This window comes from Hirundo rustica, chromosome 9, assembly GCF_015227805.2.
Source record: "Hirundo rustica isolate bHirRus1 chromosome 9, bHirRus1.pri.v3, whole genome shotgun sequence".
NCBI lineage: Eukaryota > Metazoa > Chordata > Aves > Passeriformes > Hirundinidae > Hirundo > Hirundo rustica.
Window position 1 is genome coordinate 10,364,518 of NC_053458.1, and position 23,675 is coordinate 10,388,192.

Sequence of the window (23,675 nt, forward strand, 5' to 3'; positions counted from 1 at the left end):
TGTTATTGATTGTCCCACTCAAGGAGAACAGAAAAGGGTTTTTTACCTACAACTGGCACATTACCTTTTACACATTCCAAGACTCGTGCAGCTCCACAGGCTCCCATCAGCTTTTCCTCCCACCATGTGTACAAGGTAGCCATCTTCCCAGATGCTTTTCTCTGTGGTCCCTCATATAAATCTACAGAAATGTTGTGCCTCAAACTAGACACAGTGCTCAAATGGAGGTACTGCTAGCAGTGAGGACACCACCAAGAACCTCATGCCAGACCCCATTTACCACCCTCCCATCATGTTCAAAACCCTCGTTAAAAGGTCACAGCTTCCAAAACCAAAACCAGAGCATAAGTCTGATAGCCTTGATTATGTTACATCTTTCAAGATGAAAAGCAGGAAAGAAAAGGCTGCAGTATGGCTTTGAGATGCAATGGGTCTCAGCAGGCTCTGGGCATCAGCGTGAGAACGGTGAGGAGACCCTGCCTGGGGGAGGTCAGGTGCAGCCCTCTTGCCCACTCCAACCCTCAAGACCCATGGGAGAATCAGAGGGGTCTGACAGCTTAGCACCAGGACATGCCAGGCACCCTCCTGGGGCTGTCAGCAAGGGTTGGATGGCCACAGCTCTGGGAGGAGCCTGGGTGAGTGCTCCCGCACAGCCACTGGTCCAGCACGTGTGGTTAGAGGTCTCCCCATTACAGAAAAGAGCAGAAAGCAACCCTGCCATGCCCCTCCTCACCACAGACCCGCCCTGTGGGTAGGTGGGCAGGGAACATGTCCATGACAGGGACATTGAGTACATGAAGGACATCAGGGCTTCTCCCCCAAGGGCCACGGGGGGCTGAGGAGCACACCGGGCAGGTGTATATACACACACAGCATAGCACTGGCCCTGCCTGCCCACCGCCAGCACTGACACCAGTGCCAGCCCACGTGCCAGCCCGCAGCCCCTGCCACGTCAACGCAAACTGTCCCCGTGTGCCGCTGAGCCAGCAGCTCCCGCACAGGAACTGCCACCACCCGGAGAGGCTGCTGGGGCAGGAGGCACTGTGGCACTTGCTGGATCCAGATGCCATCACTAGCACGTTGCTCAGAGCCAAACCCTGGCAGCTGCCTGCTCCTGAGAGCAGGGACTTCCTCCCACTGGCCCCTGGGCAGGGCAGCCAGCTCAGCCTGTCCCCGCTCCAGAGGACTCATCAGAGGGCAGGTAAATGGGTTGGAAAACATCCACTTAATGCTCTAATTTGTCTGTCACCCAAGGGTGACTGCAGCAGCAGCACCAAGCGCCCCGTGCCACCTTCAGCCCAGCAAGGGGGAGGGAGCTGGAGCTGCCCTGCGGAGGAGGGCACTGCCCTGGGGATGGTGTGAACCCAGAACTAAAGGAGAATGTTTTGTTTTCAACTTCCACGGAAACAGATGGAGAAACTCGATATTCAACTAAAAGGAAAAAAAAACGTTGTCAACAGAAAGCTAAAAATAGGTTTAAATTGAATTAAAAAGAGAAAGAGAGAGAACAGAAAGTGAATGAATAAGAAACTAAAACACACCTGTGCCAGGAGTTGCATAAATGAATCAACAATATCAGGATGATCCCTGGGCCCTAAAATATAATAAAGATGTAACTTAAGAGAAAAATCATACAAACAGCAACTCAACATCATATAGTTATGTGATACAGAAAGAATTTACAAGTGAAAACAGGAGTGTAAGGGAGGAGGGGTGTGTGGGGAAAGGGATGGGCAACATGAGCAGCTTGAAGCAAGTTAAAGAAACAAAACATACAAAAAATCATGAAACTTGGAGAACCCAAGAACAGAAAGAAACTGCAAAGGAAAGGGTCTAAAGCCCCAGGGTCTCCAGCTAGCACCTGGGTGCTGCAGAGCCAAGGAGGAGATCTTCATTTCCTTGGGGAGGAAGAGGAGGAGGAGCAGGGGCTAGCTGAGCACCATCTCCACAAGGAGAATTATAGCTTTTGCACTGTGGGGGACTGAGCAGGTGTCTTCAGAGCACTGTTTGGTCCTGGAAGGTAACTGCAAGTGAACGACAACACCTCAGCAAATGCTTGACAGGCCTGGCTGGGCTCAGGCGTGCACATGCTTGTCACCAGCGTCAGCTGCTCAGGAGACCCTGGCACAGACACCTTCCCACCCCATTCCCAGATGCTCTCTAGGACGGTGAGTCCAGGACCCTCCTGGAGGTCTCCTCCAGCATCCTCATGGGAGAGAGCAGCTCAGTGCCCAGAGATCTCCGTGCCAGCACCACTCACCCTACCTTGGCATCTGACTGTGCACACTCCCTTCCTGGCCCTTGTAGGCTCAGGCATGCCCCCCTTCTCCTGCCACACGTGGGCTCAGCAGAAGGGGCTCGCCCTGCCCAGAGCTGGCCCCCCACCCAAGGGAACAGTCCTGGGCACACACCAAGCTGAACAGCCGCTTGCCTGAGCAAAGCTCGCATCCAAGTGTCGGCACAGCTCGGGCTCTGTCCCCTCCCTTTTCCTCCTGCAGACGTGCCTGCTGCTGCCTGGAGGCATCACCAGCTCCCCAGCACCGAGGCAAAAGGGTTCCAGCACAGACACATCCACACGCCGCTGGCACGAGCTCCTGATATCCGAGGAAGCCTGGCCCGCTCGTCACCGACCACAGCGACACCTCAGCACAGTGGGGTTTGCTCGGACCGTGGCGTGATGATGAAGCAGGGCTCCTCGTGTCTCCCCCCACCTCTCTAGAGAGCTCTGAACCTTGAGCTAGAGGACAGCATCACCCTACCTGGCACCCAGCCATGAGCAAAGGACGAGACCCCTTGGGGGCCGCACGTGGTAATGCTGAAGGACCAGATTCAGCAGCTCCAATGTACATTTGTCTGTCACAGGGCAGGTCCCCAAGATGCAGAGGGGAGCCATGGTGCAAAGGAGCCTGTTCTAACCCCATTTGCTTTCTGTAGGGTGGGCGGTGAGCCAAAGAGGGGCCTCTGCCCTGCAGGAGAACACCAGCATCCTCAGCAATCACAGCAGGGACTTGCTGGCCACCAGTGACTCTGAAATAGTAATTTCCCAGCTGTTCACACACACATTCTCCTGCTCATGTGAGAGCCTTATTTCAGGCCACTACAAGCAGCAGTGGTCCCCAGAGAAGCCCCGAGATCTTCCTGTGGGCACAGCCTCCCTGCCAAGCTGGAATGCAGTTCCAGTTTGACCCTTGCTGCACGTGATATCCAGCCTGGGCTGCTGTAACAGTACAGAGGTCCAGAGCACTCAGGGGTTTTCTGCTTCTGTTGCCTGCAGGGAAGGTACCCACCTTCCAGGGATTGGGATGAATCCAAGAAACTGAGATGGCCCCAATTAGCTTAGCTAGGAGTGAAAACAGCCATTCCTGGTAAGACGCCTCCAGACTCCATGCATGCCAAAGCCTGACAACAGCCCCAGTGCGAAGACAGGCTAATCCTACGTACCTTGCTGGAACAGGGTCAGTGTGACTGAGGTAACGAGCAAGAAGAGGGCCTTGATGGGAGGGAAGTGGGCAGGCTCATGGGCAAAGATGTGAACCAGCTGCAAAAGAGAGAGAAGGATGGAAGCTTCTGCTGGCCCTGCACATCCCCAGCGTCCCAAGCACAGTGCCATACCTGCCGGGTGAGTTCAATGGCAGAGACCTGGGGTATGGTGCTGTACATCTGCCCCAGCATCTCACACAGCTGAGGCACCATGGGGGCAAAATCATCCAGGAGGGTCTTCACAGACTTCTCAAATATGGCACAGACAGACTGTGGGAAAAGAGGGACTGCATGAGCAATGGGCATCAGCAGACCTCTCCCAGGGCTTAATGGATGGGTCCCAGGGGAGCGAAGAGCTGGCAGTGGGGATAAGGACCAGCCAGGCAAAGGGCTCAGACCTGCGCTGGAACTGGTGGCCTGCCCTGTGATCAGGAAACACCCTTCCCACCCTTCCCTTCCAGCAGGAAGGCTCCCCAAGGGCTGGGGAGAAATGGCTGGTGGGATGTTGTACATGGGCATTACTGGACTGAACAAACTGGACAAGCACCAGATGATACAGGTCCAGTTCAGCTCAGAGATGTTCTCTTACAGAACATAGGTTGGGTAGATCCCCTCTCCCTGCTCATGACAGGACCAGTTACTGGAGAGAAGCAGAGCTGATGAAGGAAGACAGACAAGAATGACTTGATGCTGCTGGTGACAGCAAGCAGCACTGGTCCAGATAACCCAGCAAGCCATGTCTCTCACAGGCTATCACTCAGAGTTTGTCCTTTGCTGTCCTCCTCTCAGGTCAGCAAGGACAGGCAGAGCTGCAGGCAGTATACAGGTGAAGCTGGGTTACCTCCACCACTTGGGCGTCATTCAGCCACTTGCTGAGAACCTTCTGTATGAGCTGGAAGACTTGCTGCAGAACCACCACCACCTATAAGGAATGAGAGACACTGAAGTGAATTGGCCCCCATGGCACTGGGGAGATTGAAGACTAAGCATGGCCTGGACTCAAACCTTTGGGCACAACCCCTCTCCAAAGCTGGACAGCTTTTTTCTGAAGCAGCCTGGCACAGCTCACAGTTGGCAGGTAGCACACAGGCCATCCTCCAGAGCAGCATATAGCCAAGAGGCATCCAAAAGGGAAGCCATCTCTGTCCACCTCAGGAGAGGTGAAGGAACTGTTTTAGCTGGAATAAACTAGCACTACCCTCTTGCTGGCACATGCTGCATTCCCCATCAACCCCCCTCCCCTGCAGTGAGTTGTGAGGTTTTGGCCAGTGGCAGAGAACACGGAGCTATCGCTCTACTCACTGGGTTGGGTCCTTGCTGCACTGGCAGTTTTTTGACCTCGGTGCTTTCATGGTCGTCATCGTGGTGGCTGATGTCTAGGGTGGTGAAGAGGTTGGAAAGCAGGCCCAGGATGTGGATGATGGCCAGCCTGTTAGAGGGATTGGGCTGCCAGGGAAAATAAAGCCGAAGTGTGACACAGACTGCACTACTCAATCACAGTCATGTCTTTGGGATGCTGAGGAACTAGAACTGCAGAGGCAAAATGCCAGAAAGGTTCCCTTGAGCCCATGTTTAAGAGTGCTGCATTAGCACAGCAGCCCCAGGGCTACAGCCAGCAACAGAAACCACTTCTGGATGGAGGTAGCACACAGGCACTCACCGTTTCATCAGCCAGCTTTTCCAGCTGCTGGATGTAGGGGGTGATCAGGGAGTGCAGGTTCTTCAGGATCTCCTCCACTTGCAGTGCAGAAAGCAGGAAACCAAGAGCCTGCATCAGCCACATGCACTGGCTTGTCTGGGACACAGAAGACACAACAGGGCACGTCATTGCCTAGCCCACTGCCCATCCTCTGACAGCTGCCAGGGTCCCAGCTGGGTGTGCTGCAGCTCCTGAGCTGCTCTATCTGGGTCCCTTTAGGTGCATCTCACTGCAGGAGGGGGGAACAGCTCCCTAACAGCTTCTGTTCCAAAGGAACAGGAGCTCTGGCTTCAGCACACTTGGCCTCTTCCCAGCACCTGCCAAGGAAAGACCAGTTGGTGTCCAGAGATCTCCATGCTGGCGCCACTCGCCCTAACTCGACACATCATCCTTTGCAGTCTGTCTCAGTCATCCTGCCCTAGTCACAGGCAAGGCTGGGGCTCAGTTTCTACACTTAACTCCCTTCTTCCTCTTGAAAACATGCCTGTCATCGTGGTATCCTTGGGTTTGGAGAGACTGGGAACTGCTAGAGTTAAGCCTCCTCCCCTCTAGGGGACATACCCTCCTGACACAACCCCAGCCTGTGTGGGTGAAGTGAAGCCTGGCAGCGCAGCGAGGGACAGCCAGCAGGTTCTCCTGATCCTGCACACCATGGATGCAATGCTGAGCTCTCCTCTGGGGACAGCTTTGTGTCTTCAGCTAAGCATGACTAAGAGGGCATGGGGGGCAAGGAGAATCAGCAGAGGTGTGAGTCAGCCTCTCTTACCTTGTGAATCTGCTTCATCAACACCTCCTGTCAAAGGGAAAGGAAAAGAAGAGGGTGAGTACTGCAGAAAGGCCCTTCCCTTCCAGGAGGCAGGACTGACAACAGGAGGAAGGATTGACACAGGAGGTCAAGACAACTAACACCAGTGTGGGCCCAGACAAACATCGTGTGCTCCTCACAACCTGCCACAGGCAAGAACTAAAATTCTTGTCCCCTGAGCCAGCCCACTCAGCCACCCAGCAAGGGGAGCTCCTGGCTTGGATGGGCTCGGCAGCAGGATTGCTCAACGAGTCAGCCTCAGCCAGGGTTTCCTTATTCCAGTGACAGTGTTCCCCAGGCTTTAAAAGCAGAGATGCTTTTAAGAACTCTTCACCTCTCTGCTCCCATGTACATCCTGGCAGCTTGCCCAAGTCCTGCTCTTCTCCTAGTGCCTCAGGACTCCAAGCCTCACCTGCCCTGAATCTTGAGAGTCAAGAAGGAGCACAGGACAAGCTGCTCCAGGGATCAGCTCAGTCTCCAAGGAGAGGCAGGAACACCAGGGCACTGCCCTCCAACATGCTAGCAGTGGCACTAGCAGGGTGGCAGGTGCACAGCTGGCAGGCTGCTGCTCCCAGCAAGGCAAACAAAACCCCAGGGGAAGGACAGACACCACGTGCAACCCCAGCAGACCCCTTGGCAGTCGTGTCTGCCACTGGCTGCCATTTCTGCATTCACAAAAGGACACAGGGCCTGGCACATGGGTTAACTAGCCTGTAAACAAAACAGACAAAAAATCTCCTGTGCCAAGCAAGATACCCTGAGCTGCTCCTTTGTCCCCCTGCCTTGATCCTGTGCACAGAGCACATCCCAGGTCACCACCACACGTCCACCTGCATCCAGCTCCTACCTGTGACACAGCGACAATGTTGGCAGCATAAGGTGGCAGGTCGTACTTGCACTCTCGGCAGATCTTTTTCAGGGTGGAGACGCTGGAGATGGAGAGCTCAGGGTTGCCCAAGGCTTGGAGCACCAGTGGTAACACATTGTTAATCATGACAGGGTGGTCAGCCAGCCACTCGGACAGGGACCCTGCATACACAGACGGGATCTGACTGCAGGACTGCACCACAGGTTCTCGCTCTCTGCATTCTGCAATGCCCAGCTTTGCTTTTCACCACTGGTATTGCTGGGCAGACATGGTCTCAGGGGGGCTTTCCCTCCCCAGCCCAGCCCACTCACCGATAGTGAACATGACGGTGTCAGCAAGCTGCACGTTGCTGATGCTGATGCGCGGAATGAGGCCGATCAGTCCTGGCACCACATCGGAGTAGTTTACATCGATGGTCTCAGCAATGGACTGGAAGCCGTAGAGCAGGGCCTCCGTGTGCTGCCAGGGTGGGAGAGGCACTGTCAGAGCCATGCACTGGCCCCTGATGTCCAAGGCTGCCCCAGCTCCAGACACCAGCTCAGCACCCCCACAGTGGCTGAAGAGGCTGATTCCTCAGCAGCACGAAGGACAGGGAGGGAAAAAACCTATTCCTCTCCACAGCAGACTCTGGAGAGCCTGTACATGTGCTGGCAAGGTGCTCATGCTCCTCATGCTGTCATGTCCCTTTGCTTTCAATGCCCCACTGAGGGCGAGGACAGGTCTCTGAGGGCTGGTAGCTGTCAGCCTGGCACCTGGGTCCCCTTGCTCACCTGCCACGTGGATGGCTGCTCCGTGTTGGTCAGGAGACGTCCCAGTTTGTCATAGAGGCTGCTCAGGAGCTCAGCGCCCAGCATCTCATACACATACATCAGCGTGTCAGAGATGTCCACCCTACAGAGAACACAGAGCACAGACACTGCTCATACAAGCACACTGTCCCAAACAACGGAGTGATCCTATGGCCTCTTGGGCAGGGTAACTGGTCCTGACCCAAAATTTCACCAAATGAGCTAAACCAGCTCATTTCCATGTTACTACCACAGCCAAAACAGCTCTTGATGGGAGGAATCTCCTCTGTGTCTCTCCTTAGCTCATCATACAGCACTCAGTCTCCAGGGTGGCAGAATGCTGCCCCTGCATCCTCACCTACCTGACAAGCAAATCCAAATCTCCCACTTGTACCTGTATATCCGGAACTGCTCTTTCTCATCCGAAGACCAGAAGCCATACTCCTCATCGGAGGGGAACTGGGCTTTGTGCAGCAGCACGTCCACTAGCTGGAAGTAGACAGGCCTGTAGACCTGCTGGTACACCGCCTGCTTGTCTGGCTCAAAGGACAGGATATCATCCTGGAGGCAGGAGGAGGAATAAATACATCAGATGTTGCAGGGAAAGGAAAACAGAAGTAATATGCTTTCTGCACAGGGGACTCAGGCACATCTCTCAGATCTGGTGGGACCTGTCACGCCTTGGAAAGCTGCATTTCCAGCTCCCTAAGATCCACCTGATGCTGTGCCCTTCTGCAGTGGCAGCATTATCTAGGGGCAAGATGCCAGAAGCCCCAGAAGGTAGGTGAACCCTCAGACAGCACCATTATAGGGGGTGGCAGTGTCCTGCCATGTCCTATCCTTGGAAGCACGTGTGCCTCAGACTGCTGTGAGAGAGCTGACCGAGCACAGCACCCTGCTGCATGCACCTGTAACCTCAGACCCATCTGGAGAAGCAGCAAGAGGTGGTGGGAGCCTCAGCCTGGCCTCGTGCAGCAGAGGAGCTGCTGGCAAGGCTCTGACTTCGCTCCCCTCCCTGCCCACGCTCAGCCATGCCACATTAGATTGCGGAGGAATGGAGCTGAGGGATGAAAGGGAGCTAAAAATAGAGCACAGTGTGGCAGGGCTGCTCTGCCAACCTAGGGAACACTGACCCTGGGCCAGGGACCTCAAACTGGGCAGCCACCAGAGCCATGCTCTCGTTCCTGCCTGCTGTAGGCACACAGCAAGGAGCTAAACAACCAGGTCTGCCGACGGAAAGAAAAGAAATTAACATGAAGTTTTAATTAGTTCTGTTAATGAGGCCCTTAAAGGATGGCTCACACTTCTAAGGAGGACCGGTGGCAGAAAGAGCCAGCCACAGTGCCAGCATTTCCCAGGTATGTGCCCTGCCCTAGCTGCAAGGGCAGGGCAGGGAGTGAGGACATCAGAAATCCCTGGGATCAATTAAATCCCCATGCACTGGTGCCTCTGGCCCTGCCTGGAGGGCAGAGCCCAGGCAGACTGTCCACAAGAGTCACTGACCTGCAGTGTGTACCAGAAGGTGAGGGTCAAGGAACTGGTGGTTTCATTGACAGGGTAGTGTCCAGGGATGCCAGTGCAGAACATGATCATGTTGACCAGGGCTAGAAAACTCTGCCAGTGCTCCACCTGGTCCAGGAGGGCTCTGGGAAGCAGAGAGCATGGTCAGAGTGTCAGTTCTACTTGTGAGCCCAACTCCTCTGCCCTGACACATGTCACTGGGTGCAGGACAGGCCCTGGACAAAGCAGCATGTGAGGAACAGCAGGCTGCTCCAAGCTCGGTCCCCCTCCTGGGCACCATCCCCAGCACTCACCGGGAGTGGTTCTCGCCCAAGGCCACAGCGATGCGGCAGATTCCGTGCGATGTCTCCATGTCCCCGCTCTGGACTGCCTGGCGCAGCTGCTCTTGGAGACCCAGCACGGGCGGGATGAGCTTGAGGAGGGTGTTCACGTACCTGCAAGCACAGCCTGAGTCAGTGCCAGGCACTCCCTCCCTGGCATGGGCTGCCATGCCATCCACCCCTCCTGATGCTCTCCCAGGGCTCCTGCCCAGCTTTGCCTCCTTGAAGGCTGCTTTGTGCAATGAGATGTATGCAGGAGCCCCCACTGCTTACATGAACTCTCCTTGCAGCCTGTGGTGTTAGGACAAAAGCTGCAGCCCCAAGCACTGCTGCAGCAGAGCCCCTGCAAGTGAAGAGAAGTGTTGAGCCCATCAGCTCTGGGCAAACCCCCCAGTGCACCACGGTGTGGACCCCTGCCTCTGCCCACCCACACCTGCCAGCGGGGCTGCCAGCACCTCCAACCTGCCACTGCCACAACCAGCTGTGAGGGAGCCGTGCCTGGGCACAGCAGCATCGATGTGCAGCAGAACAGCAGCGAGGGCAGACCTGTGTGCTCTTCCCACCATGCTTGCAGCCCTCAGATTTGCACAGAGGCAGTCTGAGCTGCCAGCGGGAAACCACGAGACTCTCGGGCCTGGGCACATCCAGACCGTGTGGCATGTCTGGGATGAATTGGGCAGCCACCGTTGTCCCACCCACGGCCAATGCTGGCCCCGCGGCACATCCCGGGCTGCCACAGCCGTGCGGCACTGCTCTCCCACGTCCCATCCCGCACATCAGCCTCCCCTCCGCTGCCTGTAAGGGATGGTAACCAAGGCAACGGGAAGGAGGCAGCCAAGGTGAAAGGCAGCCCAGGGCCCCTGGAGAGAGGCCGTGCTGGAGGCTGATGAGCAGCCTGCCTTTTCCCTGCCATTTCCCTGCCCGCCCAGGCGTGTTATCTGCAGCCGCAGCCTGTGCTCTCCGCCCGCCCCCTACACGCAGGTGCGGGGCTAAGGATGCTTGGAGTGGGAGGCATACATGATTCCAGCTCTCCTGTGCCCACCCTGGGGAAGAGATGTGACTGCTGACACCAGGACAGCCACACATCCACCCTGGCGTGGCAGGGTGCCTTTTGCTAAGGATGATCTAGGAGAGAACAAAGCCATTGGTGCCATCGGTGCAGGGACAGAGTTGTGCAGGTGGTGGCAGCTTTCTCTCCGGGTTAGCAGGAGAAGACAGAGGAAACAAGGTGTCTACAATCCCAGCTGTCATCCCAGCATTCCCTCTGTGCTGCTGGGGTCACCCTCCTCTCGCCCTCTCCCCCAGAGAAAATCACACAGAAAAGGGTTTACTTTTGAATAAACCACTTAAAAGCCTCCGATGCCCTGTGAGTTATGCATGTCGCAGTATAGGAACAATGCAATGATGGAGAATTTGGAAATTCAATAGCTCCTCTCCCTGGGAACCAATGCTGCATGCAGGGTAGGCCCAAGGGAGCCAGGGCAGTGCCCAAACAAAAAGCCACATGGAACCTTCCACTGCTCCAGTGTAAGGCAAAGCCATCCTTCCTCCACAGCTCTGGGTTCACATTACCCTAGGGAGGTTTTTATGTCTTTACGACTTTTTCTGACAAGGATCCTGCTTCCGCCAGTTACCTTGAAATACTCACAGTGCCTGGACCTGAGCTGATCCTCTGGAATCCCTGCACAGCTAACAGAGATGACCACCTAGATTTGCTTCCATGCTGCAATCCCATATTATTGAAGACTTCTAGAAAACATCGAGTGAACCATGTCTCCTGAGCACTACCTTGCTCTGCTAACTGTTCTGCAGACATAAGGGCATCCTGGATGCAAGGGTCCCTAGCCAAGAGGGAAATGCTTGTTCTGGATGAGTTGTTTTAACCAGTCACCCAAGACCTGTGGTCAAGTCAGCCAGAGCTGAGCTGCTCTAGTCCATATCCAGGAGCATGGAGCCCCAGGTCACTCCACCTGGCCAGTGCTGCTTTCCAGTCCAGGGGGACCAGCTGATGCCACATCCCTGACCAGGTGCAGAGCTTGCCCCAGGAGGTGCTGCCAGACACCACTTCCCACCCCCCACATCACTGTCAGGCAGAAGACGACAAAATCATCCCAGCTCAGAAGAGCCCCTGGGTGCCCAGCTTGTTTCCAGCAGCCAAAAACTGTGAATGCCTGTGTCAGAGTCTATGAACATGGCAGCCACATGGTGACTCTTACCCATACAGTTCCCTGCAATGATTTGCCTTAGCCTTCCTCAGCAAGATTTGCTATCCCGGTATTTAGGAGCTGAGCAAATTTTGCTTTCATGAGTTTGTCTGGTCCCTTCCCAAAGCCCAGTGAACTGCAGCATTTGCAGCTCCCTCTCTGGGACCAGCACCTACTGCTGCTCTTCTCACAACCCTCTGCAAACTGCACCTCTGTGGGGGACAACCTGTAGAGGGCATATGGGACAATCTCATCCTTCCTGATCCAAAATCTGAACCATCTCTTGATGAGATAATAACCTAATCTTATTAAAAACCTGCTTCTAATGAAGCTCTTGGAAAACTCTTTAAGTGAAACTCCTCTTCAAAAATTCAATACTGGATACCAAGACCAGAAAGAGATGGGCTGTATACCATCCCACATGGACACCTGCAATCCTGCCAGGTCCACCACTGTAGCAACACCCTGCTGTTTCAGAGAGGAGACTCGGTGTCCAACATCCGTGCTCTGTAACTCCCACCATGGGCACACATCACGGGGAGATCCCTATCTCACTCCAATTCTACCCACTGCACTACAAGGAGGCCAAGTGCCACATGCCAGCTCTCCCCTTGCAGCACGTGCTGCCAAGCTCTCTGACCCATTTAGCTGAGTGGATAATCCTCAAATGAGGTGGAAAGTAGAGCCCAAGACTCTCCTCTGCAAATGAGACGCAGCAGTATCTCCATCCTCCCCTCCCACAACTCAGGAGCTTCCCACCACCTTCAAGACAAGAGGTGTGCTCAGAGATGCTCCAGTGCTAGCTCCTGGCCCAGCCTCCAAGGCTTCTTCTCAGGAATTTCATGTCCTAACAAAGGAGCAGCATCAAGACTCCAGCAACACCCAGCAAATCCCCTTCTCTGGGTTCACAGGGCTCCCACCCACCTGGCAGGTATAGAGATCAAACACTTGGCACCTACACATCTCTGGTGCATCATCTCTAGTAACACCTCAGAGGCAGGAAACCACTCACTGCTCCTTGCAAGCAGGGAAACGGGAGCTGCCAGCACAAGTGACTTACCCCAGAGTGAGGCAGCACCGGGGCCACGTGGTCCTTACCCACGAGGTCACACCTGGACACAGGTGCTGCGGCAGGAGAGCTGCCTTGAAAGGTGGTGCTCCCCTGACAAGATGACCCACAAACTATATAATCCTCAGAGTCAGAAGCCAAGTTCATGAGCCACTGAGACTTCTGGTGGCAGGAGCACATCTGCATGAACACATCTGCAGCACCATCAGAGAAGACAGCTGGGAGGGAGCGAGGGGGGAAAGCACTCAGGGAACCCATGGCAAAGTGGAGAGTCCCAAGACTAACCCTCTCATGGAGCAATGCCCTAATAAGCTCTGGAGAGGACCATGCCAGCAGCCAGGAATGCTCTGAGCCTGCTGCCAAGGGCCCTGCGGAAACAAAGGCGAGAGACCACGGAGGAAGAGAGCAGCTGAAGAGCAGCAGGGATCTCCCAGACTATCAAGATAAGAGACAGAAAGGTCAGGAGGCTCCCCTGGGGGCTCTGGGAAAGAGCTGGATCCACTTTGGCTGAGTGACAAAGCCGGAGGGCAGGGACAGCTGGCACTAGGGGATGAAGGAGGAAGAACACATTATAGTGGACACAAAAAACAAAGGGGAGGAGAGCGCCCACCAGGGCTGGGAAGCAGCCGACACCACACGCTGCCTGGCAGGGCATCCCTGTGACAATGCCACCGCTGTCCCCACGTCCCCGGGCAGGAGCTGCACCAGGCTCACACACTGGGGAGCCTTTCAGGCCAGCTGCCTGCCCTGTCCTGGCCACTGCCCACACGTCTGCAGACAGGAGGGTGCTCTGCATGGCTGATGATACCTGCAGGAAGGAGAGCAAGTACTGAAGATTCTGTAAGGGAGCAGCCAGCATGGTAGGTCTGAATGGGGCCAAAAACTGCATGGCAGGTCAGCATAGAAGAAGAGAGGAAACCCCACTGTCAGTCACACTTCTCTCCACAATTCACTTTGAAAGCTCAGCAGAAAACTCAGCCTTTTAATGCAATCAAAGAGCAGCACTGCTATTTCTGCACAATGGAATCACGCCCAAGGGACTTCTGAGACTCAAGGGAAATGGAAAGCAGGAAGACAGAGTCCAACATTTCAGAACTGCAGAAGACCTTCTCACACCTTCTCACTTTCTGCCCCAGACCTGCTACAAGGGTCTGAGCCGGTTCACAGCCTTTGCCAGGCACAAGAAAAAACAGCTTGTGCTCACCTTCTAAACACTAGCAAATGAGGCAACCCCTCCCCCATCCAGCAACACATTAAAATCCTCATGGGTCCCTTTGTGCCCCAGGATTTGCAGTCCACAGATGCAACTCCTCCTCACTAAAATGGACAGCCCCAGGCCACCCTAGAGCTGGGGAACATGCAGGCTGCCCCCACCCTTAACCAAGGGGAGGACCAGGGCTCACAACGGCAGGGGCAGCATCATTCCCACCGCTGCAGAGGGTGGGAGCCTGCGCGATGTGCAGCGATGCACAGGGCATGCACAGTGGCAGCAGCGCAGCTCAGCCTTCAAGGAAACCCTCCTCTTCGGGGGAAGGTTGCTAAGCAGCCAGGAAGGGATGTGGCCACGGGAACTGGAGATGTACTGTCCCTCCTGCAGGCATTGGTCCCAGGAGCTGACAGCAGCTCAGGCAATGCAGCCAAGCAGACAAGCTCGGAGCCCCACAGCGCAGCCCCAGCAGGACCAGCTCAGCTGCTCCCAGGGCAGCCACGGCCACAGACAAAGGATGAGCCCTTGGCTGGCACAAGCTGGTGGAGCCAAGAGGAGGGAAAAAAAATGACAGATCTGGTTTTATTATCTCTGCCTTGAATCAGCTCCTTGGCTGGACCAGCAGCACAAGGCAGAGGAAGGTCTCTGAACTTCTGCTGGCAGAGTCGGGCAGTTGCTCTCTGGTTGGCTGCTGCAGGACCTGACACAGGGAGCCAGAAGCAAGCATCCTCATCTGCCTCAGAGGCCAGCGTGGACATGGGCTGCAGCTGCCCAAGACTTCACGGACTCTACAAGTCAGCCGTAGTGCAAAGCATTCCAGGACCAACCACAAGAAACCAACAGCCTCAAACTGCTTTTGATACTCTCCCACTTCCAAACCTGTCATCATTACCTTCAGAGCCAACGACAGCTAGAAAAAAGCCTGAGATTTTTCCTTCCCACCCTGTTTCCCTGCTGATGTCCAGGAGCACCAAACTGCAGCACACAGGAGAGGCTGCCCTTACCTCTGGGCATCGGGCTGGGAAATGGCATTGACCACAGCCTCCACTGCTGTGTCAAAGAGCTCTGGGTCCTGCAGGGAGGTGAAAGCTGCCTGGATGAGGTTCTCGCAGTCCATCAGCGGGATCTCCAGCTGAACCCAGCTGGAGAAGCACTTCAGCACCTTCTGCTTGATGAAACCCGGGGAGTCCTGCTGCTGCAGCAGCTGCTCCAGCAAAGGGAAGACAGAGCCGCACTCCTGCGCCAGGACGCTGCGTACCTGGCCCTTGCGGTACTGCGGGAGGCGGCTGGTCTGAAACTCCTCCGGCAGCACCGTCAGCAGCTCCAGCAGCGCCAGGCACCGCGCTCGCCCGTCCACGTTGGAGTCCTCGGCCTGGAACATGCGCACCATGTCTGCCACGGCGCAGGGCCAGGCCTCTGGCATCATACTGAGCGCCAGGGAGGCCAGCGCCACGCACAGCCGGGTCAGCACGATCTTGGAGCCGCTGGCGAAGCGTGTGATGTGGGTGAAGAGCTGCGACTTGAGGCTCTCATACTGGTCAGCCGGGATGTCGTTCCAGTAACGGGAGATTTTAATGTGGAGGGCGCTGGCACCAAAGTACTGGATCTCAGGCACCTTGTCCATGTGGAGAAGCAGCCAGCTGAAATGCCATGCCTGGGGGGACACCTGTGCCTGCATCAGCCATTTCTGAGCCAAGTTCTTGTTCTCGATGTTTGGGTCATAATACAGCTGATGAAGAGCCTGGAAGAGAGAGGGAAGCACCCTAGAGCAGCTGAGGAGCACCACTGTGGCTTGTCCTGCCTGGGAAAGGCTTCCCAGGAAGGCTCGCTAGGATGGAGCCCAGTGCCCAGGCTGCCCTGCACAGCAAGACCCCCTCCCCAGGGCAGTCTGTTAGCTGGCCTCCCTCTTCCCACTCCCAGTGAGGCCAGAGTGGTCTGACAGCAGGAGAGGACCTGCAAAGCATCCTTCCCCTCCTATCATGCTTCACTCTAGAAATGTCTTCTCCTTACATCATTTCCTGCATTTCCCATCTTCACCTTCACTCATGCTGAATCTGCCTGCTTCCCTGCTAATGTGCCATCACTGGCGTGGGCGTGGGACCCTTCTCCCACATGAGGACCGTAAGGGACATGGCTGGCCAGCACTCCTGCCTTCCACTCACACCTACTTTCTGAAAGGCGCTGTGGTCCACAGCTGGCATCCAAAGGAATGCAAGAGCCACCGCAGATCTTTGTCTATCAGGTTATGGAGAGTCCTGAAAACCCACAGTCACTAAGTTCAGGGATTAATCTCTCCATTAAGTCCCTTCAAAATATTCCCAAACCCACCCAGTTACAGCTGAGCCAAGAGAGCTGGCATTGAACCGAACCCTGCCTCTGCCACCGCTTTCTGTGACAGCCCAGTGCTGCTTAGTCCATCTCTCCATAGGGAGAAGGGAAACATCACTTACCTGCTCCTGCAGCTTTGTGAGATCTAGTTACTGCTTTGCATAGCTCAGATCCACATGAACAGCTTCACACAGGCTACAAGGCTTTATTTGCAGAGGAGTATTATACAGATACGAAGCCCAACCTTAATTAGCTACTTATCCTGAGCGGGTACAGCCAGCAACCAGCGCTGTCCTCACACAAGGAGGAGAAGAATAACTACCCCTTGTCTGAACTCCATCTTCCAGCAGTGAGGATTTCTGCCTGGCACAGCACGTTTCATTTCAAATTGCTGACTGCACATGCCAGGAGCAAGGAAAATCCATGGCACCTGTCGGGCAACCAGGCACCCGTCACACCCCACCAGCAAACCAGAGGATGATTGCAGCAGGTGCAGAGGATTTTTTTGTGTCCCCACCCTGGCTCCAGGTCTCAAGTAACCTCCCCCTCCCCCTCTAAAACGCTCCATGAAATTCTTGCGGTTCTTGTACCCAGGAGAGGATTTAAACCCTATTTTTAAGCATGCAGAACTGGCAGCTTGGGGCACAGGAACAAGCTTCCCAAGCAAGGGCTTGTGCCTCCTGCTGCTTCCCAGTGTGAGACCAAAGAGCAGGACAATATGGCAGGAACTTTACAGGGTCGGCATTGCCTGGGCCATAGTTTGAATCACCGCTGTTCAAGACTTTGTGACAGGGGAAAATGAGGATAACCTCTTTGTAAGAAAGAGGTTAGGAAGTACGTCGTAGGAGACGGAGTAAGCCAGCATGGGCTGCAGAGGGACGGCGTCTGACCCACTAAAACACGTATCCTGACACAAAAAAGGTTAACCCTATGTAAGCAGGACATGGGAGAGAGAAATCTGTCCCAACAGAGCAAGCCAAGGGGAGACCATGAGCTCTCAGCAGTTAGCCAAACCTTTGCTCTGTTCCCAGTTATCTTGGACTTGGATGCAGGAAGCATCACTCAGCTGCTGGGGCAGAGGTAAGCACTGTCAGCCCCTCCAAGCAAAGCAACAATTCACTATAGAGCAGCAGCTGCAGATGTGCTAAAAGCTCAGCCACTCCTGGGGGTAGGAACCTGGCTCCTACCCCTGATGTTGTGCTAAGGACTGAGTCATCCTGCAGCAGAGCTGAAGCTGGAGCTCCCAACCATTACCAGCTCAAGTCTCTTGCTCCCATCAGAGCTTGCTGCTAATTTTTCTTCCAAAATAAATCTCAGTTGAGATTCCCAGAATGGTGACAGCCCACTCTTTCCCTACTTGCTGGGCACTGTCACAAGGTGAAACCAGCAGTGCCCTCTGCATGCTCCCTAGCCCAGGATCCTTCCCCACCTCTTCCCAGCCTCTATTTTTACACCTCCATGCACTTCCTAATGATTTTATTTCTTCTATCTTGAATAGTGCTACCGCTTAGAAAATTGTGGGGAGAAGAAAAAATCCCTATGCATCATATATTACAAGGCACAGCGTGTACAAAGGAGCCCTAACCTTTAAACCTGCACAAGGTTTGTAAAACACGGACCCCACCACGTGTGCAGGATGGACCTGGCCCACAGCGTTGGGTTTCCACAGGTGCCTGCAGACCATGGCAGGGCAGCAGAGCAGGGCTTGGCAAACACAGTCTGCCTGCTGGGAAGCAGCTGAGGGCTCATCCCCCACCTGGCTGGGGCTGTCAGTGCTGCTGGCTAAGACCTGATCCTGCCAACAGGGCCTGCTTCAAGCCAGCAGCCTCCGGTGCTTCCATGTGATCATCCAACTGAATGGAGAGGAGCGAGCAACCAAGAAAAGCCCAGCATGAAGCTGAGCTGCAAGCAGGTACCAATCCTGCACACACACATCCCACACACACCTCCAGCACACACACATCCTGCACACACACCTCCAGCACGCAAACATGCTGCACACAGCCCAGCCAGAGACTCCAGCACCGGCTGTGCTAAAAAAATCCTGGCTGCTGCATTGTAACAAAGGCAAAGAGGGAGCACTATCACAGCTGCTCCCCTCAACACTTGTGCTGGGGAGATGTTACTACCCCTGCATTAAAGGAACAGTGAGCAGCTGGGTTGTTAAGACAACAGGCTGGGCCAGCTTTGCAGATATCTGGACAGCTCTCCCACCACCACCATCCCAGCACCTTGCCTGCATCCCTCGTATTCCCTCCTGTGCACAGTCCCCACAGTCACCAGTGAGCCCTCTGGAGAGGCATTCGTGCCCAGCAACATCAGCTCAGAGCCCTGCTCCTCCCTCTCCTCCTGCAGGGAGTCTGGGGAGGTTTCCAGCAAAGGTCCCCAAGGACATGCTGGAGCCTCCCACTGCTCAGCACCTCAGGGAGAGAAGGTGAGTGGTGAGATGAAAAAGTCAACCAACTACACAAAGAAATTCAGAGGATGGAAGCAAAGTTAATGCTGAAAGCTCATGCAAAGCTCAAACTATTGGAAGTCAGAAGAATATTCTGGAAAAAAATCTATCTCAGCCCCCTTTTGCAAGCACTATGCCCAGGAAGGGACCAGTTGTGGCTCCTGAAAAAAGTATAGCTGTTCCTGCCTGCATGCAGGACACCAGGTAGAAAGGAAAGGCAGCACGTGCCCCACGGCTACCAACAGCACACTCCATCCAGTACTCTACACAACGTGGGAGACCCTTCCAGAGGACCTCCAAGGCTGGGCATAAATATGGGACCATCCTACCTATGCTTAATGTGGCAGAAGAAGCCCCTTGGAGCAGACTAGGCTCTCTCCCTGGCCTACCATGCACATCAGCTCAGTACCACCCTCTGCTGAGAGCATTGGGCAGGGGACTGCAGATGGGCACCAAAACACCCACCAGGATCCTCCTCAGCAAGGAGACACTGCCCCATGCCAGACCATGCACCAGCATCGGCTGCTGTTGGACTTCAGTCTGACCACTGGCCAGCACCCTGAGGTCCATCAGGAAGCACTGGAGATGACAAGGGGAACTCATTAGTGCCAAGAGGGAGAAGCAGAAGGCATGAAATCGGGTGACATCTAACAGGGAGGCTTTGTGCATTCCAATTTGAATGGGTGGCTGACACCAGACCTGCCTTCTCTGCAATTAGACCTGTAATGTGAGAGCTGGTAAACAGCCTGGCTGTCAGCTATGCCCTTTGGCCAGGAAAGGAGCCTTCCCCAACATCAGCTCTGCTTGGCTGAAAATAATTCAAGCATATTATGATGGCTCTTCCCTGCTCTAAAAAGCTACAACCAAAGCCTCAGACAGGTTTTAGTTACTGGAGCAAAATCAGCCCCTCAAGTTAGCTGCACTAGTGCAGGGCAGCCTGCCCAAAAGACGTGGGTCAGAGATCCCATGCTGGTTCCTTTGTCGGGTGGAATGAGAGCAGTCCAAGGAGAGTTACAGCCAAGCAGAGGCACCTGATCTTAGGCTGCACTCAGGTAGCACTACAAGCTCAGAACCCCCAGCTCTCACCCTTCAGAGCCTCCGCAGGGAGCCCAGTGCCAGCAGGCTGTCTCCCTCGCTGCACTGCGTAGCTACATTAACACGGGGACCCTGCAGGGACGTGCTGTGGCCGTGCCATTATGGGGTGACAAGAGGAGCCTCAGACACGTGGCTCTGACCCCAGAGCAGGAGTGTGCTGCCTCCTGTTCTTGGGGGCTCCATGGGGAGACAGCTGCCCTCCAAAGACCAGCCTGCTTGAGCACACAGAGCTGACAGCAAGTACAGCCCTCAGTGAGGTCTGCATCGCAGCTGGGGAAACAGAAAGCTGCAAAATACATTCCTGCTCTGCTCCTCGTAGCGTGCCCACAGCCACGGCACGGCGGGGGCAGCGGTGGCCACAGCCCCTTGGCAACCACCAGCCCCCTTCCAGCAGGGCTCCCGGGATGTCTCCTGCTGCAGTCTCTCGCTGTCCGTTCTACTCGAACGCGCTCGCACCGTCAGTGCTCCAGGCCTGCAGCAGCACAGCCATTACCCTGGCTGTGCCAAGTGAAGGGAACATCATCCCTGCCCCCCCTGCCTGCAGCAGCTGGCCCCCCCGGCCCCAGTGGGGCAGGCTGAGCAGCCAGCACCCCGGGAAGGCGGCAGCCTGCCGAGGATAGCAAATGCAAGCAAAAGAAAGCCGGGTGTGTGCCGCCAGGCATGCTGCTCCTGTTAAAGGACCCGCATTTTGCCAGCAGTCCAAAAGAAAAGGGTTTTTCTCTCCTGTCCTAATAAAAGATGCTGCCGCTCTGAAGCCCCTCTTTGAGCCCAGCTTGCCCACACCAAGCCCTTGGCTGTTCAGAAGAGGCTGCAGCCCAGACATAGCTCAGCAGCTTTGGCATCCCTCCCACTGCTTCACTGCCATCAGCCCTCTGCAGAGCACAGGATGGTCCCCAGCAGGGACAGGGGCTGTGGGACACACCTGAGCTCCCAGTGAGAGTGGGCAGGGGCCTGAAAAAGCAAAGGGTGAGCAGGACCAACTCATCCTGGAGACGCAAAGCCCAGGATGAGTTGCAAGGGTGAGCCAGACACCCCATCCACAATCCCTCGTTTCTATCCAACACTTCCATGATGGAGTACACAAGCAATTTGAGACAGGAATTTCTGCTGGAGCCTGGACACCAATCCCATCCATTCCTGCACCGTAACACATCAGAGCTGCGATGAGGCTCCAGTAATGGCCCTTGTAGAGCTCAGACAGCACTGGACAGTAAAATGCTGCCCTCTCATCCCATCACCACCACACCACAGGAAGGAGCCATGTGTTCAGCCAAGGTTGGCTCTGGCTGGAATCTGCTTCTGCAAGAACATTCACTTAAACATTAACAAGGTGACTCCCTGCTTCCCTCAATTCTGCAATAATCTCTCCTCTTAAGGCTTCCAGCTTAGGCATCCCCAGTGTGGCTGCCACATCTCACACATGCTGCCTCTAAGAACTAAGTGGTCAATCCACTACCAGACAGAGGATGCCATTCCCTTGCCCTGATCAGGTTTCTGAAGACAGGCAATAGCCTTCTGAATAAACCAGATGCACTTGATTTCTCCTCCCCATCCTCCTGGGCAGAAGGCAGCCCCAGCAGCTGCCACATCCCCGAGGCTCAGCATCTCAGAGGAGCAGTGATCAAAGCCGTCCCTCTCCCATTGCGCTAGGCTCCGGATGTCAGCTCCATGACACCCCGCCTACCCATCCTGCCAGAGAGACTCTGTGCATTCATCAGGCATCTCCAGAGAGGCACACGGCAATCTGGAAGGCCCAGAGATGCCAGACCGCTAATATGCTAGGGAAAAGACGTCAGCGAATATTACAAACACCCCAGAGGATCAGAGGCAGGACAAGGGAGGAAAGACCTGGAAGGAATTAGACAAAAAAAGAGGGCGAGAGCCTGCACTTGGGAAATTCACGGAGGAATGGCACTGCCTTTTTTCTTATTTCAAAAAGGGCGACACTGCTGAAGCAGATTCAACTGCACTAAGAACGTGTGAGGAGGATCTCGCATTCTTCCTCTCCTGTCCAATACTGCAGTATTAAGTGCTGAGGGGAACCAAGATTTCAGGGCACAAGTCCTGCTTGTGCACTGCTCCTCTAAGAAGGACAGAGTAGCCTGGACTAAACATCTGCAATCCATCTTCATCATTACCCCAGCACCAGGCTGTCAGTCACACAAGGGACAGCTCCTGGGCACACAAAAGCACACGCAGGTCACAAAATAGATTGCACCACTTAGGGAATGAAAGGTTGAGCACTCTCACAGCCTGAAGCCCTTGGCTCTCCCAGCCTTCCCTTACCTCCAACCCCTTCAAACACAGCAAGAGAGCCCCACTCAGCAGCAGGTGCAGGGGAAGCAAAGCCAGCCCAGAGCTGCTGGACTCCCAGCAGGTCCACGCAGCATGGCCATGCCAGCCGGCTCTAGCTGTGCTGAAGTCACAGCAGCATCTAGGTCAGACTCAGAAGAAAACAAAATACAGACAAGCAGCCCTCAGCTAGGACTGGGGGATGCTGACACAGTAACCCTATCAAAACAGCTCAGCCCTAGTGCAGCCCTGCTCCTTCCTTGTGCCACAGGAGAGCTCCCTCTGGAAAAACAGAGAAAAAAAACACAGGGGGCAACTTTCAGATGGTTCCTGAAGTGCAGCACCTGAACCTGGCACCTGTCCACAGGCTTTTAGACCTGTCAGCTGGTTCTGCCTCCAGCACCTGCACCTTCCTGCCTCCCTGAAACCACTGTTCACAGCTGGAGGGATCTCTCTCTGGCACTGGATATGCATAAACACAGCAATGATCCTCTTCAGCTACACAGACACCCCAGAGCCCTGCAAAACCCCACTGCATAATAAACAACAGAAGGGGTACAAAAGGATTTTCCAGGGACAGAATCTTCTCCGTGAAAACCATCAGCATAGTGTGGCAGGCACAGTCTTGCTGGACTGCCCTAGCTACAACTGCCACACATGATGACTTCCACTGCAGGGGACCTGGAAAGGATTCAGCCCTCTGATTTAAGAGATAACCAGCTAATCATGCTGTTCCTAACCCCAGCACTTATCACTGACTGACTCAGAGTGGAGTCAAAGCCCGACTTTAATCAGTATTCAGTATTATTAATAGAGCTATGCACAAAACCTGGCAGGTGGAAGAACCCAGGCCAGCAGCAGCATCACTCATCTGCCAGCACCACCTCTGACAAAGTGGCTCTGCCCACCTGCCTCCCACCAACCCTGCTCCCAGCAAAGCCCATCTTTCCTTCACTTTGCACAGTTTGCACCCCACAGACCTTCCTGGAAAAGACGGACACAGGAAGGCTCTGAGCTGCTGAGCCTCTGTGTTTTTTCCTGATCCCACCCCATGCTTCTTCCCCTGTTCAGGGACTGTGCTGCTGCCCCCCAGCAGCAGCTCAGAGTCCCACTGCAGTCCACAGCTGCACCTTCAGAGGACACTACTGAGATGGCAAAGCCTGCGGAGATCAGGAGTGGCAGAGGCAGGCTGGGGGAGGGGAGATGAAGCATCCTAGAGGGCATCTCTGCCTCCTCCCAGGCACTGGGAGACTAAATCCCGAGCAGCTTGGCAAGGATGAGCTGCCTCTCACCACAGCCACACCTCACCCAGCCTGTGCCGGGTGCCCCCCACCCTGGCACTGCACACCCTTCCCAGGCAAGTGTGCGCCTCATTGTTGGTGCGAACAAAGGAGCGGTTTGTGTCTGATGAAAAGAAAGGGAGTCAGAGGCAAAATCATCCAGCAGCCCTGGATGTATGCAGATTAAGCTGCAGAAGGTTGTATGAACATAGGATTTTCCAGACATCAGTTAATCCCCTGGCTGTGCTCTGTCTCCATCTCCCT

General features: G+C 55.0%; 1 protein-coding gene across 3 annotated transcripts in view; it reads right to left on the minus strand.

Annotated features, from left to right (window-relative positions):
- IPO13 (importin 13) overlaps positions 1-23,675 on the minus strand; it is a 31,016-nt gene that overhangs the window by 6,013 nt on the left and 1,328 nt on the right. For 2 of the 3 annotated variants that reach the window (XM_040072346.2, XM_040072345.2), the window contains exons 2-15: positions 14,966-15,702; positions 9,455-9,595; positions 9,144-9,285; positions 8,035-8,201; positions 7,623-7,743; positions 7,164-7,311; positions 6,832-7,013; positions 5,946-5,972; positions 5,141-5,275; positions 4,783-4,926; positions 4,322-4,402; positions 3,613-3,750; positions 3,442-3,538; positions 1,542-1,594 (exon numbers count right to left, since the gene is read on the minus strand). In XM_040072346.2, the coding sequence (XP_039928280.1) occupies positions 1,542-1,594; positions 3,442-3,538; positions 3,613-3,750; positions 4,322-4,402; positions 4,783-4,926; positions 5,141-5,275; positions 5,946-5,972; positions 6,832-7,013; positions 7,164-7,311; positions 7,623-7,743; positions 8,035-8,201; positions 9,144-9,285; positions 9,455-9,595; positions 14,966-15,702 (2,313 nt within the window). The remainder of the gene's footprint in view (positions 1-1,541; positions 1,595-3,441; positions 3,539-3,612; positions 3,751-4,321; positions 4,403-4,782; positions 4,927-5,140; positions 5,276-5,945; positions 5,973-6,831; positions 7,014-7,163; positions 7,312-7,622; positions 7,744-8,034; positions 8,202-9,143; positions 9,286-9,454; positions 9,596-14,965; positions 15,703-23,675) is intronic. The other variant, XR_009208118.1, reaches the window with a different exon arrangement.